Here is a 15,475-nt window from a genome sequence, read left to right on the forward strand (position 1 = left end):
ATCCTCTAAAGCATGAAGAGCATGTAAAGGCAGTACTGCAACGACTCTGTGAACACAAACTTTTAGCCAAACCCGAAAAATGCTTGTTTCACGTTACTTCTGTTCACTACCTGGGATTCATCCTTAGCCCAGAAGGAATTGCTATGGACCCTTCAAAGATAAAGGCCCTACTGGCATGGCCTGCTCCCACCTCCGTGAACAAGTTCAATCCTTCCTGGGGCTTGCCAACTTCTACCGGAAGTTCATTTCTTCCTTTCCCATGATCGATCACCCGATTGTTGCTCTCTTGAAGAAAGACACTCCCTTTATCTAGTCTACACCGCAAGACAAAGCATTCCAGCGATTGAAGACAGAGTTCACGCAAGCCCCCATCCTGGCCCAACCAGACATAAATCGCCCATTACTAGTGGAAACGGATGCCTCTAACTACGCCATAGGAGCGGTTTTGAAACAGGAACTTGAGGATAAACTGGAACACCCCATTGCTTACCTCTCACGAACCCTGATTCCCAGTGAGACACACTATTCCGTCCTGGAAAAGGAACTGTTAGCCATCAGCCAGGCCTTCACTGAATGGTGACATCTACTTCTGGGTGCTAGATATCCAGTTTAGGTCCGCACGGACCATCGGAATCTTCAAATTCTACATTCATTGGAGTGCAGGAACAGTCGTCAGGCGCGTTGTGCCTACTTCTTTGCCCAATACCAATCCAAAATCACTCATGTTCCCGGATCACAAAACATGATTGCTGATGCCTTATCCTGACGTCCTGACTATGTAACTACTGAAGACAAGGCCTATCCTAAGATGTTTCCCCACACGATCTTTGTAGCTCAAGCAGTCAACCTCCTGGAAGAAATTCGAGTACAAACCCAATCCTCTGATCTTTGGAAGGATATTTCAAGGAAGAATCCAGGGAGCCTAAGACTTAAGGAAGGATACTTATTCAAGGACAATGCACTGGTCATTCCTACACAGAAATTACAACAAAGAATGATAAACCTCTGTCATGATAACCTTCACTCCGGACATCGTGGGATAACCAACACCCTCCGTCTTATACAAAGACAGTTTTGGTGGCCTAGAATGAAGACCAACGTACAGCAGTACATCAAAACTTGTGCTGTCTGCAGTCAAATCAAACATGATAACAAGAGACCGGCGGGTCTTCTAATGCAACCATCGCTATCAACAAGGCCATGGGAAGTCATTGCAACAGACTTCATTGTGGAATTACCACCTTCCCGAGGGTACACGACCATCATGGATACCATAGATTTGTTCACTCATATGGCTCATTTTACACCTCTGTGTAAGTTACCATCCTCGTCCGAACTTGCTGGAATCTTCCTGGAACACATATTTCGTTTGCATGTACTCCCTTCCAAGATCATATCTGATCGAGGACCTCAGTACGTCTCTCAATTCTGGAAACATCTCTGTTGCATTTTGGGAATCCAACGTTCCCTCTCTTCTGGTTATCATCCCCAGACCAACGGGGCCATCGAACGTGCTAATCAGACCCTCGAACAGTATCTTTGATGTTTCGCCACCAAGGTTCAGGATGACTGGTCGCTCCTGATACCCATGGCTGAGTTTGCCTACAACAGTTCTGACCATTCAGCAATTAAGACCAGCCCCTTTTATTGTAGCCAAGGGTTCCATCCATCAGTTCTACCCTCTGTTCTCCCTCATCCTATACCAGTACCTACTGTCGACTCCTGGATTGAAACCCTCATCAACGTACACCAAGAGGCAAAAGAAAATTTAGAGAAGGCCAGAACTCAGACTAAGAGGTATGCGGATTTAAAAAGGAGACCAGGTCCTTCTTATGCAATTGGTGATCAAGTCTGGTTGTCCTCGAAGTTACTTCCCCGGCATCTACGGCCAAATAAGTTGGCCCCTCGGTACTATGGTCCATTTCCCATCAAGGAAATTATCAACCCGGTTTCATATCGGATTAGTCTACCAGACTCTTGGAAGAAAATTCACCCAGTATTCCACACATCCTTACTAAAACCCTACCACCAATCCTCCCGGAAATCCTACCGACCTCCACCTCTACTGGTCGACAACCAATTGCAATATGTAGTGTCTCGAATATGTGACTCCAGGTATAAACGGGGTCAGCTTCAATACCTGGTTGAATGGAAAGGATATCCTCCTAGTGAAAGAACCTGGGAACCACTTTCTAATCTCAAGACTCCTCACTACTCAGAAGATTTCACCTTATACACCCGGGCAAACCTGGTGGAACAGCCTTTCGGAGGAGGCATGCTGTCATGACCCACAGAACGCGCCCCTTCTGGACTTCCTGGTCCTTGTCACGGCAGGGTTTGCATTCATTGTTTCTCCCAACATGGCCGTATCACGTGACACGCCTCGCACCAGCCTTCACGGCGCACGTAGTACGTTCCATAAATATGCCACGCCCCGCGGGCCCACGCGTCTCAATGCTATTGCAAAGTAGCGACCAGACGTGTGCTCCGTAGCTCGCGGTATTATTCCCTTGCTTCTTCCACCCTAACCCAACTCTAGTCCCTTCCTCCCTTTCTTGATTCCTGGACTTGTGTGCTAGTTGCGCACCCTGTTATTTCCTGGATTCGTGGACCCTTGCTTCCCGGTACTTGAACGCACGCTGGAGTCGGAAGAGACTCGTGCAACCTTATTCAAGACTCGAGCAGTACGCAAGAAGGCATCGATCAAGAAATCCAGCAAAGATCGAACTCAGGTGAGAAGGGGGGAACTCCTTGACAGGAAGATCTGTAAGCCTCTGCACGTATGGAATGTCGTCCATACTGCTTGATGCATCTTTGGACTGTTGTGATCGATTGTCACCCCTAAATCCCCCTGTTTCTTTTCCTACTTCCCATGTCACGCACTTATCTGCGCTCTTCCCCGCCGACCGATGCTTGGGTCGCTCTCTTCCCTCGTCCTCACTTCCCTATGCGTTTCAGTCGGTGTCCATGTCACTGTCGAAATCGTCTGTGAACCTCAACCTCCTAGAGGTCTTGTCATCGCTAAGCTTCCCTTCAAAGTCAATCAAGTCCCCACTACCCCTTCTCCCAGGGGACCCTACATCTGTCCTGTCCGATAGAGTGGCAGTCCTGTCCTGTGTGGTACTGCTGTCCGGCTCTGCTCGTCTACCTCCTCCCACTTTATCTCCCGTGCATTTTTCCCACTTTGTTCTTATCTCTCTTATTGCGCGCTCCTCCTCCTTGCGTTTGCGCTCTCCTGCGAGTCTCTCTATTTCCCACTTTCTCTGTTCCCTTCTCACTAAAACTTGCTTTTCCTTCTCGTCTTCTTCCCTTTACCTCTCTATCTCTTCAAACTCCCTCCTTCTCCTCTCTTGCTGCTCACGTTCTCTCTCTTTTTATCTTTGTTCTCTCTACGCGCTCTCTCGCGTCTCTCCTCTTCTTCCTTCTCCTTTCTTTCTACTTCTTCCATTATCTCTGCTGAGTCTCATGCTGCGCTACTCCCTTTAAGACCCTCCATTTCTTTGATTGTCCTTGCTTATTCTCCTGTTAATTTCTATCCAATTTGAGGAGTACCTGCCCTCCTACCCATTCATTCAAAGCTATGCCCTCAAGACCCTCCTTGGTGCTAGTCTGAGCCTTGCTGCGTGCTCCCTTTCCACTGTCTGTCTGTCCATCTTCTTTCTGCCCTTCCTCCTTGGTGCATGGTGGAGGTTGAATAATTGGATTTTTGTACCCTTCTGCTGCCTTTAGTTCCCATATAGGATGTAATCCCTGTGCTTCTTCCGTATCCCCTTCTTTCTTGTTCGCAGGAGAAGGTGGGGGTAGCGGAGGGTGGGGACGCAGGCCCCAGTGTCTCCTGCTGGCTCAGCATCCATTGACGCCTCACTACTTCCTCCTCGTCCTCCTGGAAGATTGTCCAAAGCCCAAATATCGCCGTACGATTCGCTAACTTCTTCCCCTTATAGGTGTCTTGTAGGTGTGTCTGTAGTGGTTGCTGCACATTTTTTGAGAAACCTCCGCAATTGTGGCCATGGCTTAGTCAATTTACCCTCTGTACTTTTCGTCCATTCCACGCTATATTTACAAATCTTGTCCTTATGACATGGAAGGGTCTTACGCAAGTGCTTTAGGGGCGTATCCTCCCTCCCCCACATTTCCCTTGATACATTGCTTTTATACTTACTTGACCTCAAGTTGAGGATTTTCACACTCCGTTATTACACAAGCACAATGAATACTTTCAACTCAGTTCTTAACAATTTTTCTCGAGCCTCTGTGGCCCCAAAAAACCTGTCAGGTATGCTCAGCACACCGCTTTTCAATGACTCTCCGCCTCCTCAGGCACACCCATCAATCTTGCGCATGCGCCATCCACGCGCCGCCCCTGAACAGCCTCATATGACAAATGTAGGTTTCTGAACACCGCTTCTACACCACCTAATGGACAATGTAGTGCTAAAGATCACTTGCAACGCTCACAATGCTAAGGTCCCATTACACAAACTTTTACATAACAACAACATGAACCCACAGCTGTCTTCCTGCCTCCTAACAGGGAATATCAATATTTGTCGTGTTCAATCTGTAGCTACAGCGTCGCCTTGCAGATAAAACGCCTCCTCGAGACATAACAAGACCAAACACCTTCCGCAATCTAGGCCAGCTCCCTTCGCTAAACCTTACACAGGGATACCATCATCCATGACCCGAGCTAAAACACCCAATCCGCAGGGAATACAATATTCACATAACTTCTGTCATCCGTGCCCTTATGTCAATAGTCTCGGTTATTCACCAGAACCTTTTCCCTTAAGACCAAATGTGCCCAAACCACGGAAATTACATCTACCTCTGCTCCTTTCCCTAATATGCTTCACAATACTCTACACTACTACACAATATTCAACAATACTTCAAAGATACTCAACAATACTCGTTATCACCCTCACACCCCCATTACTTTCCCACTCACCTTAGTTGCCATGAGTCAATACTTTCACTCCGTGATCCACTGATGCTGCCCGGCTACCGGCTCTCCCAAAGCTGCCACAACACCCTTTCCGGTCTGGTGGTCTCCTCACGGACCTCGGGCAGGATATTTCCAAGCTGGCTTCTGACCGCCTTTGTAGGGGGGTGCACACCCCGTCGGACTCGGTTCCTGCCCATTCAGCTCCCAAGGGCCCAACAACCCTTCCACCAGAACAAATGGAGCACTCAGCCAAGGGCAAGTTAGAAGTGTCGTTTATTTAAAAAAACGACAGGGATCATACAGGACATTCAAAAATCTCCAGAGTCAGCGCTCCCAAACCGTGTCAACCCTTTTTGATTCAGAATGTCGTCACAACCTGGGCCCTCCCCGGAAAACCTATCACACATTTTGGTTGGGTGCTTGGAGTGATATACACTATGGATTAACCCTATACATCTTACTGAATTGGTCCTTACATGTCAGGTGGATGGCCTGCCCCTTCCCCAAGAAACTTTTTATGCAGGGTCACAGGATTACCATTGGCCCTTTCCCCCTGCCATCCACCCCTGGTTTTATCTCCTCTGATTGGTTGTAACTTGTCTCCCCAGGCCTGGGATACAGCTCTGTTCTCAGCCCTCTGTGCACGTCTTCAAGGTGATTTCAATGACTGTTCCACCAATGTATCTGTTAGCCGCACCACTTTTGCCTGTGAGAGTGCTCTCCATGTTGCAACGTTGTTAACTTGTTCATGTCTCACTTCATGTCTGTGTTGCTGAGAAATGTTCATCTTCCCACCGCGGGTGAATGAACATTGTCTAGCTCAGCCGCATCACAAGGTTGAGGACCACAAAATCGAGCTCTTCTGGTCTGCAATTATGAGGATATATTCAGTTTTTCTGCAGATGGACCCTTGTGGTTTTAGGATTGTAATGTGCTGCTTCAGTGGCGTAACACAAAATGTGGGGGCCCCCCTGCGAGCCATGCTGAGGATCGTGCCACACTCGGGGCCGGCCTAGATTGTCGCGCTTACGCAATATACACAAACGTGCTGCTGAAGGGGTATGCCGCACACTACACTAGGAGAAAGATATAAATATGTATTTTAATGCAATATACAGAACACTTTCTGAGGAAAATTGGCTATAAAGCCACAGTGTTTGTAATTGTTTTGTAGGGTAACACCAATCCAATACATGTAAGTCACCAACAGTGCACAGGAACATTAATGTTTTGCTATTAAACATGCCATGCCGCAATGAAAACATATCCAACTGGCTGCACTATGTAGACCAGTGTAGACACATAATAACATTACAGTAAAGCATGCCAGGCCACATTTAGACATACATAGACTGGTTGCACCAAAATGCCAGTCAAAGCAATAACACTCATCAAGAAGAAAGCACACAGTCAAGCCTGCGTTTCCGCGACCGCTACCAACACGGCTGAACTCTTTAAAATCTGCAAGGAACTGGGCAATTCCTGTTGCGGTCTCTATCTCTCCTGTTCCCTCCAAGGCCCTCTGTACAGCTCTGGCCTCTCACTTCTCAGCTAAATCTCAGGACATCCTGTCCTCTATCCCCTATTCCTCTTCCTCTCCCTCTTCCTCTCTCAGCCCCCTTTGGCCATCTTTACCTCTTCCCCTCCTTTTTCCTCTTTCTCTCTGCCAACACCTGCCAAGGTTTCTAGACAAGTCTGATGTATGAAAGCGTTGTCCAAACAGGAGCTCCCCCGCTCCTCCAGAACCATCAAGGACCATATTGATACCCTCGGTCCAGCCTTGGCTGATTTTTGTAATCGCTCTTTAGCCACTGAAACGTTCCCCTCTCCCCTTAAGCACTCCCTTGTGCACACACTACTCAAGAAGCCGTCTGCAGATCCTACCTGCCCGGCAAACTATTGCCCAATCTCTGTCACTCCTTTCTTGGGCATACTCTTGGAAAAGCTTGTCATCTCCCAGCTTGCTCTCCACACTGAATCTGTTGGTTGTCTCCATGACCATCAGTCTGGCTTCAGAGCTGCCAGAGGCATGGAAACTGCTCTCCTGAACATCTATGATGATTCTCTCTCTAACCTTCATTCCAGCATTCCTTCTTTCCTCTGCTTTCGACACATTCAACAACGCCAACTCGGTGAGTGTAAAGACTGGTAGGGGGTGTCTGTACTTCCACTCTCTATATGGTAGAGGAGAGGCACAGCAGACCCCAGCCAAGATTCTCTATGTGGTAGCAATAGACTAGCAAACAAGGCCTAGCTTCTCAGGAGGTGATGCAGGCTGGTTCTTAAGAACAGTGTAGTCCCCGAACCCCCACAAAGGAATGTCCACACACTGTATTACTGAAAACACAGTGTTTATATAATTAATATTCAAGGGTATGTACACGATCACAATAATGCACTTTGTACCTGGAAGTCAATAATGATAAATATATACAATTCTAAAGTGGTACCACCAATGTTATCAAATCTCATTAAAGTGCATCAGCTGTATGGTTAAAATGTCACACAGATTAATAACGAGGAAACCAGCAATAGAGATAAGAAGGAACGCAAGATGGTTGAAACAGTAGGCAGAATACTTGCCCGTACCCTAGACACAGTTCTGTGTGGAGACCTCCCCACACCTGGGCAACCTGTAAAATAAGATATATCGCACAAGACCAGTCCATATGTTCAATAGTCTCACTTCTTCCTATTAAGGTTTTTACCCCCCCAATGTACCTGGTGGAGTAGAGTTCTCCGAAGATGTGTCGACCGATCCTTCTTGAGTGCCTCCCTTTCAGGCGGGAGCCACGGATCGTCGAAAGGTGTCGGGGAACTTGGCGTTCGGTGTCGGGGAATCGACGGCCCTTCTTGAGTGAACTCCCTTTAAGGTGGGAGTCACGGGTCGTCGAACGTCCGACGGTGAACAGGTGGAACTACGGCAGTGAAGTGGCAGCTTCGTTCCTAGCAGTGCTTGTCGACGACAGAGCATTGGCGTCCTGCAAGGAAGAGGCGTGTGGGGCACCTCGGTAACGATAGTTCTGGACCGCAAAGAGATGATGAAGAACTGTGGCCCAGCAAGAGCGTCGAGTCGTCAGTGTCTCTGTGGTCCTTAGGTGGCGGGAAACCCACCGGTGGATGCTCCTCGGCACGTCGACGGTCAGGCCTTCTCCAGCGGGAGACAAGCGGGTGACGATGCAGACGAGAGCATCCGATGATCAATGGAAGTTCTTAGGTAAACGGGAGCATGGCGGCTGCGGTCGGCGACGGCGGTCGTTGACAGTGGCAGACAACAGTCCGGGCGCTTCTCCTTGGAGTTCCGCAGCAGTCCCCGTATCTGGTCGGCAGCCTGTCGAAGGTCTGTCTACCAGGGAGCGTTGGCAAAGATCAGCTGTGCACGATGGTCCCTCGTAGCTCGGGAAGAGGGCGTCTTACCAGGTCCTCTCTGGGTCAGTCCTTGGGAACACAGCAGCCTTCAGATTGTGAGGGAGAGCCACAGCACTCCTTCTCGTCCAGCGGGGGGTTTCAAGGTCAAGCGTCAGTTACTCCAGTTACTCGTCATAGTGGACTTCAGCTTCTGAACACGATTCCTAGCAGTGAGAGGTCCCCAGATATACTGTTGATCTCCCATTCATTCCGCTGGGTCACACTCAAGCATCCAATCACGACTAAGGGCATTCATGCAGGCAGGCAGCCTATCAGGCACACAAGGTATTCAGGCCATTCACTTCTCTCCAGACACTCACAACAAGTTATGTGTATTGGGACAAGTACCGAGCCATTCAACACTCCAAGCTGCATTCATACCGGTTTCGGGCAGGGTTGTCTCAGTCATTGTGTCAACCACCAGATACTAGACACCCACAACACAGAATGCATATTCGTCACACACTCTATTCACCCAGGTCCCACCCACAGGAGGTACCCAAATACATCACCGGGAAGGCTCCAGCTAGTCTGCCGGGCCTTCACAACAACACCATATATGGTATTTCCACCCAACAGCCAGTCAGGGGGAAGGGACAGAGTCAGGGCTCCCCAGGACTTTGGGAAAACAAGGTAATGGGTAATAGAAAGCAAGAGGCCACCAGGGCCATCTTGTTTTCCATTAGCAATCAACTGACCCCAATGGCAGGCCCGGGGTATCCCAAAATGGAGGATACTCCGCGCACCTGTCAAATTCAGCATGGAGCTGCCACCAGCCCATACCCTGCTCTGTGGGCCACCCACAGGTGCCCAAAAACATACACTAGGGGCACAGGGCTGTACCGCCACCCGTGGGTGCCATAAGGGTATCCCAGGGGTCCGTTCACCAAACCAAAAGAAAGAGAGCTGCACCGCCAGGAGTCTCCCATGAACTCCTGCGCGGAAAACACGACAGAACACACGATAAAAAGCAGTAAAGGACAAGGATACGGAGGCCCTGTCCCTCCGTTGCATTTCCAGCATCACAGTGAGAACCTGGGCATCACGGAACAGGCCCTGGAGTGACTGACCTCCTTCCTCTTGGACCGCCCCCCTCCCAGGTCCAACCTGGTCCCAATCTCTCTGCCACCTCTCTCCAACTGTGGCGTTCCCCAGGGCTCTCTACTCTCACCCTAGTTTTTCAACCTCTACTTGGCCCCTTTAGCCCACCTGATCTCTACCTTCTCGTCTAACTTTCAGTGTTATGCAGATGACTCAGCTTTCCTTCAGGCTCCCCTCAGCTTCCTCTCCTCTCTCGCTCATTCCTGACTGTCTATCAGCGATTCAGGATTGGTGCGCCTCCAACGATCTCTGCCTTAATGCCAGTAAGACGGAGATCCTTCTCATTGGGACCCTGGCACCAGCTTTCCCTCTCTCACTCTGACCATCCGCCTTGAATCCTGTTACTTCACCTTCCTGCGAGGCAAAAATACTTGGTGTCATCTTCTATGCCACTCTCTCTTTCTCTCCTCATATCTCGGATGTCACCAAGAAGTTCCACTACCAGCAGCTCCTCATCAAAGGGACTCTTCCCTTTCTCACTTTCCACCAGAAGCTCACTGTCTCCAGAGCCCTGGTTCTCCCTAGGCTGGACTACTGCAGCAGCCTCTTTCTCATTCTGCCGTCCTCTAATCTCCGTCATTTGCAACTAATCCAGAACAGGACTATAAGACATATATCCTTGGCCTCAAGCCCAGTGATCATATCTCTGCAGCCCTGAAATCTCTCCACTGGCTCCCGGTGGCTGCAAGGATCAAGTTCAAGACCCTTTGCATTTTCCACAAGGCTTTCTGGGGCCGGGGCCCGCACTGCATCCAACGCTCTCTTCCAAAATACCTTCCTTCTCGAGCCCTTCGCTCAGCTACCTCCAACTCTCTAAGGGTTTGACGCTTCTCCAGGCAGAGACTGGGGGTAGATCTCTCTCCTCTGTTGGTACCTCCCTCTGGAGTGGCCTCCTTGCCTCAAAACATGAGTCGGACCATCTGAAGTTTTCGGAAGCATCTCAAAACGTTCCTTTTCTCCTCTGCTTTCTCTCTCTCTCCCTCCCCTGCTGACCTACCTGTCAGGCTCTTTCTTGATCGGTCACCCTTGCACTGTCTCTGTGCCTACCATGCACTTAGGGGCTGTAACTGTAACGCTGCAGCCATGTGTTCTTCTTGCACTACCCATAGCCATGCTTCCCTGGCTGCACTTACTCCCTGTTTTCCTCTCCCCTCTCCCTTGCACTCCCCCCCTCCCTTTCCTCTTGCTTCTCTCGTTCTCACAATGACACAAGGCCTAGTGTGATTGTTTGTCTTGTCCTCCCTCTATGTTCCCTCCCTTGTCTTGTCACGCATAGAAACACTTGTGTACAGGCGCATTATAAATTACTTTTATCATATCATTTTATCACAGATGCCCAGAAAAATATACAATGCTGCAGTAAGAAATGGCTAGAGTGGCAGCACCCAAATGCCAATCTAGCCAGGTAATTACACTTGGCAGGACTGCTTTATCAGAAATTCCCAGTTAAAAGAAAGTCATACCAAACTGAGGAATGACTAGACTGGCTGCACCAAAATGCCCCTCTAGCCACTAATACCACATATCATGCCTGCTTAGCCTGGACATGGACAACCATTATGATTTAATATTGCACAATCTTGCCCCCCCACACATCCCCTCTCCCGTCCACCCCCTACCCAAACCTCCAAAATCAGTTCCTTGGCTAAGAATTACCTCCACGCCCCTCTACCTTGTCCCAGAGCTTACGTATGAGGCTCCTTGCCTCATATGTAAGTACTGGGATGAGGAAGAGTGGGACTAAGAGTAATGAAGATTACAGGTAGCTAAGTCAGGCATTACCTCCATGTACCTCTACCTCATCCCAGTGCTTGTGTATGAGGCAGAGTACACAAGTACTGCCTTTGGCCTATGTTGACTCGACCTGGCTGACCTTCAGAGCAGTTGCCGGACAGAACAGTACACAGATGTTAAACGGCACCTGGGTTTTGCTGTTAATAAGGGCCCACAATTACCAAGGTAAAGTATTTCACTGCTAGTGCCTGCATTCAAATGCCACATTTTTTAGGCAATTGAAATTGCAATGTGGGTCTAGTACTTGCATGCCAGGGGAGTGATTGGAAGGGTAGAGAGGGAATAGGAGACTTAAAGGAGAGAGTTAACTGCTTGTAACTATGAAGCTGTACTAGAATAGTCTCATTAAAACACGTAAAGAAGTTAGATGTCCCCACACAAATAAGTTTGCCCCTCCCTACCACCCGTAAGTTTGCCCCTATCCCAACATTTGAAGGATTAGCCCCCGAAATGTAGGTTTTGTTGTGCCCCTGTACACAAGCACACACACCATTCACCATATACACACCCAGCCATCCATATATTTAAGTGTGCACTCTTTCACCATACAGGCACACTCAGGCAGCCACCCATACCTTTAAGTGTGCACCCTTTCACCATACACGCACACACGTACACCCTGCGACCCATATATTTATGTGCACCCTTTCACCATACACTCACAGAGGCAGCTACCTATACATTTAAGTGTGCACCGTTTCACCATACACTCACACACGCACATGGGGTTGAGGGGAGCCCTATTACTTCGAAAAGAAATTGGAGCTCATTAAGTGTCCAGCAGTAACCATGCTGGTGCTACCGGCGGGTTGCCGCTAGACCCGTAAAAAATTACCAGCGCCTGACTTCCCGGTGCCACAAGGCTCTTTCAAGTCCAGCAGCCGTGAAGTCAGGCGCTGGTAATTTCAGTAATCTCCACTCCATAGGACTCCATGGGATTGGGGACAAGGAAGCACCGGCACCGTTGTTAACAGTGCCAGTGCTTCCGTGATGGGTCTGTCTACTGTGGCACTGTGCCCAGCAGGGTCATCCCTGTCGGGGACAGCTGCACCAGCATGTAGACCTGTAATATGCCGTTCCGTAAACTATGGTGGTTCAGGGCCGGCATGGTCAGAATGAGCCCCATTGTTTCTTTTTTAAGTCACTCTAACTTCATCAATAAAGTATTCAGTTAAGGCCCGAACCATAACGGAAATCCTTTCTTTATGAAGGCAGAGTGACTTCAAAAATAAACTATTTATTTTTGAAGTCACGGGGCTCCCCCCGACCCCATGACATAGAGCCCTCAAGCCTAGGGTCTTCCATGTCATGGGTTGGGGGGAGCCCTCAGCCTTCAAAAAGAAAGTTTCTTTTTATAGTCACACTGCCTTCATAAAGAAATTATTTCTGTTACAGAAATTATTTCTTTATTAATGCCGAGTGAATTCAAAACGGAACTTTTATTTTTTGTTGAGAAAAAAAAATCTTTTTTTTTCCAAGTGGGGCCCCCTCCGAGGACATTTGCTGGAGGGGCCCCCTGTACCGAGGAGGCTGCGGGCGCCTCTGTTACGCCAGTGTGCTGCTTGTCTCTGACTTTTGCTGTGGGCCCCGATCTTACTGCTATGTGCCGCCTGGTTCTGCTTTCCCCTCGTCTTGTGCTGTGGCTTGTGGCCTTTTTTGATTTTCATTATACTTATGCTATGATTTCTGCAAACCTATAATATGCTATGTTTCTGATAGGTCAATCCTATTTGGTCCTGCCAGGCTCCTTATGTAGTCCTGTAGTTCCATAGGGTTAGTTGCCATAAGCATCTGCAAGCTTGCTCTGCATCTCTTCATTGCCTTGCGTTCAGCGTTTCTGCACTTGGCCAATGAGAAAAATAATACAAGATTTGACAGTATGAATATGTATCTGTCCTCTATCTACAGAACTGTGTGGGCATGTTCTTTGTGTATACGAGTATGTGTTTGTGTAAAGCTGTGCATAGTTGCGAGTGTGCTTCATGACTAACGTGGCTATGCTGTGATGTCACTAACGACTTCAGCAAAGTGGTTTCTTGGCATTAGCCAACGTCATCCGTCGGGGCATTTGAGTGCATGACTACTGTTGAAGCACCTGCATCCATAAAGATATTCGGCGATTGATTGATTGCTGATTTTCCTTTTGTTCGCGATGGTTACAGGGGTTCGCATAGGTGAAGGTTTAAGTTGAAGAGATGTGCTTGAACATTTACGCCCAGGCGGCATGTCTGATTTTAAAGTGTAAATCAGCCCTTTGGCAGACATAGCGTCCAGTATGAAATTAGAAGAGTGTTACGAAGAAAAAAAAAACAGAAAAAAAACAGGGAAAAACAAAATACTCAGTACCAGCTAGGGATAAGCTCAACTCTAAGCCGACGTGCCACGCTGCTCAGCTTCTCAACTTAACAGCGTAACAGCGACTTGAGAAGCGACTTGCTCGAAGCGCGCGCGCTTGTCACTTTTGTAGGGCTTCTGGGAAAAAGGGGCGGGCAGTGCCTAAAAGACAGTGAAAATAGGTAAATATTTAGTATTTAGTCCTCTTGGGTATGACTTAGGTAAAGTCAAGATGTTCGATGAGTCTTTATACCGTCCAATTGATCCACATGTCTTTTACACGTCCAAGAATAATCCAAATGTTCTTGAGCAGAGTGGTCGCAGCGTAACAGCGACTTGAGAAGCGTCTTGCTCGAAGCGCGCGCGCAGAAGCGCGCGCTCGTCACTTTTGTAGGGCTTCTGGGAAAAAGGGGCGGGCAGTGCCGTCCAATTGATCCACACGTCTTTTACACGTCCAAGAATAATCCAAATGTTCTTGAGCAGAGCGGTCGCAGCGTAACAGCGACTTGAGAAGTGACTTGCTTCACTGGATATGGTTTGAATGGCTGTCTGAGAGAATATCTCTCTTCATACATGTCAGTCACTGGTGCTCCTAGGTCTTGTCTGAATAGTGAGTGACTTCATGCATTTTTTACTCTTCAGGCCGTCATGTTTATGGGGATGATGGGGCATTCCTGGGACCCTCTCTTCAGTGGGACTATTTCTTTTTTCTTTTTTCTCTGTGAAAAGTATTTGACCAAATACATGGCAATGCAGAGCCACTCAAAGCTTTAAGGATTTGAATTGTATGAAGTTCATATTTAAATTAAAATATACAAGTTATTGTTTTCTCGTAGTGTAGCTTAGTTTACAGAATTACTGTAGTACATTTTGGGTGACAGACGATCTGTGTTGCTACCACCTGTAATTTTAAGGTTGGAGTACATCTTAATTGTTTCATCACAGTTTGATGGCTTTATATTCATGGGGATCAAGAAAATAAAAAATAACAGTATACTTCCATCATAATTACTTTTATCCGCCATTAGTGTTACAAAAATAAGAAAACAACTTTATATTAAACAAGTTATACATTTGAGTTTTTAATTTTCGCAGATATATCTTTAAATAAGATGTCGGCTCAGGGTGTTCTTGTCACTGAACTGGATGAAACTGAAGACGTGGAGACCATTACCCTAGAGACACGCAAGAAGCTCTACATTGACGTCTGTATTAAATTCAATACCTTTCATATTATGCACATCATACAGTGTGTTATTATGATTGATGAATATTGTACGCACAACAGCTATTTACTTCATAGATGTGTGTCTGTGCTTTGCAAGCTACTTTGAAATTGTGATTGTGCCCTCATCTGAGTATTTGGGCAAACTCAAGCTTAATATTTGTGTTTCTTCTCCTTAACCATTTATTACAATTACCAGACATGTATTAATTTGCTATTGACATGACGATTTTGATCAGAAATTGGAATATATGCTTTTTCAGAAAAAGTGAACACATGTTGTTTGACTGCATAAGAAAAGGTGTATTTGACAGACTATCTGCTCTTCCTGTCACACAAAATCTTACAGCGTGTCCTCCCCTGGATGGCTATGTTGAAGGAAGCTATGTTGGACAATATACCATGTGCAGTTACTTGAGGTTTAGAAAACCTGTTTCGAATGGATTGCGTCCTCCCACGGATTCCTCATCTTTGATATATTCGTAATTCTGCTTGCAGCTTTGGATACTTTTTTCATAGTAGAGGGCGCTGTGCGTCATCGACTCGTAGCCCTCGGCGGCCTACGCCCCGCTTTTGGCCGTGTTTTCGGCACTGGTATAATTAGCTCACGCGCCGCCTGTTGCCTCAGTTTTGTTCTGCATGCTCAGCACGCTCCGGATGGTTCA

General features: G+C 47.7%; 1 protein-coding gene across 4 annotated transcripts in view; it reads left to right on the top strand.

Annotated features, from left to right (window-relative positions):
- DNAAF1 (dynein axonemal assembly factor 1) overlaps nucleotides 1-15,475 on the top strand; it is a 1,258,717-nt gene that overhangs the window by 1,081,095 nt on the left and 162,147 nt on the right. For all 4 annotated transcript variants that reach the window (XM_069639748.1, XM_069639762.1, XM_069639771.1 and 1 more), the window contains one exon: nucleotides 14,681-14,790. In XM_069639748.1, the coding sequence (XP_069495849.1) occupies nucleotides 14,681-14,790 (110 nt within the window). The remainder of the gene's footprint in view (nucleotides 1-14,680; nucleotides 14,791-15,475) is intronic.

The sequence above is a fragment of the Ambystoma mexicanum genome, chromosome 1q (assembly GCF_040938575.1).
Source record: "Ambystoma mexicanum isolate Mex_15411 chromosome 1q, UKY_AmexF1_1, whole genome shotgun sequence".
In the NCBI taxonomy this organism is placed as follows: domain Eukaryota; kingdom Metazoa; phylum Chordata; class Amphibia; order Caudata; family Ambystomatidae; genus Ambystoma; species Ambystoma mexicanum.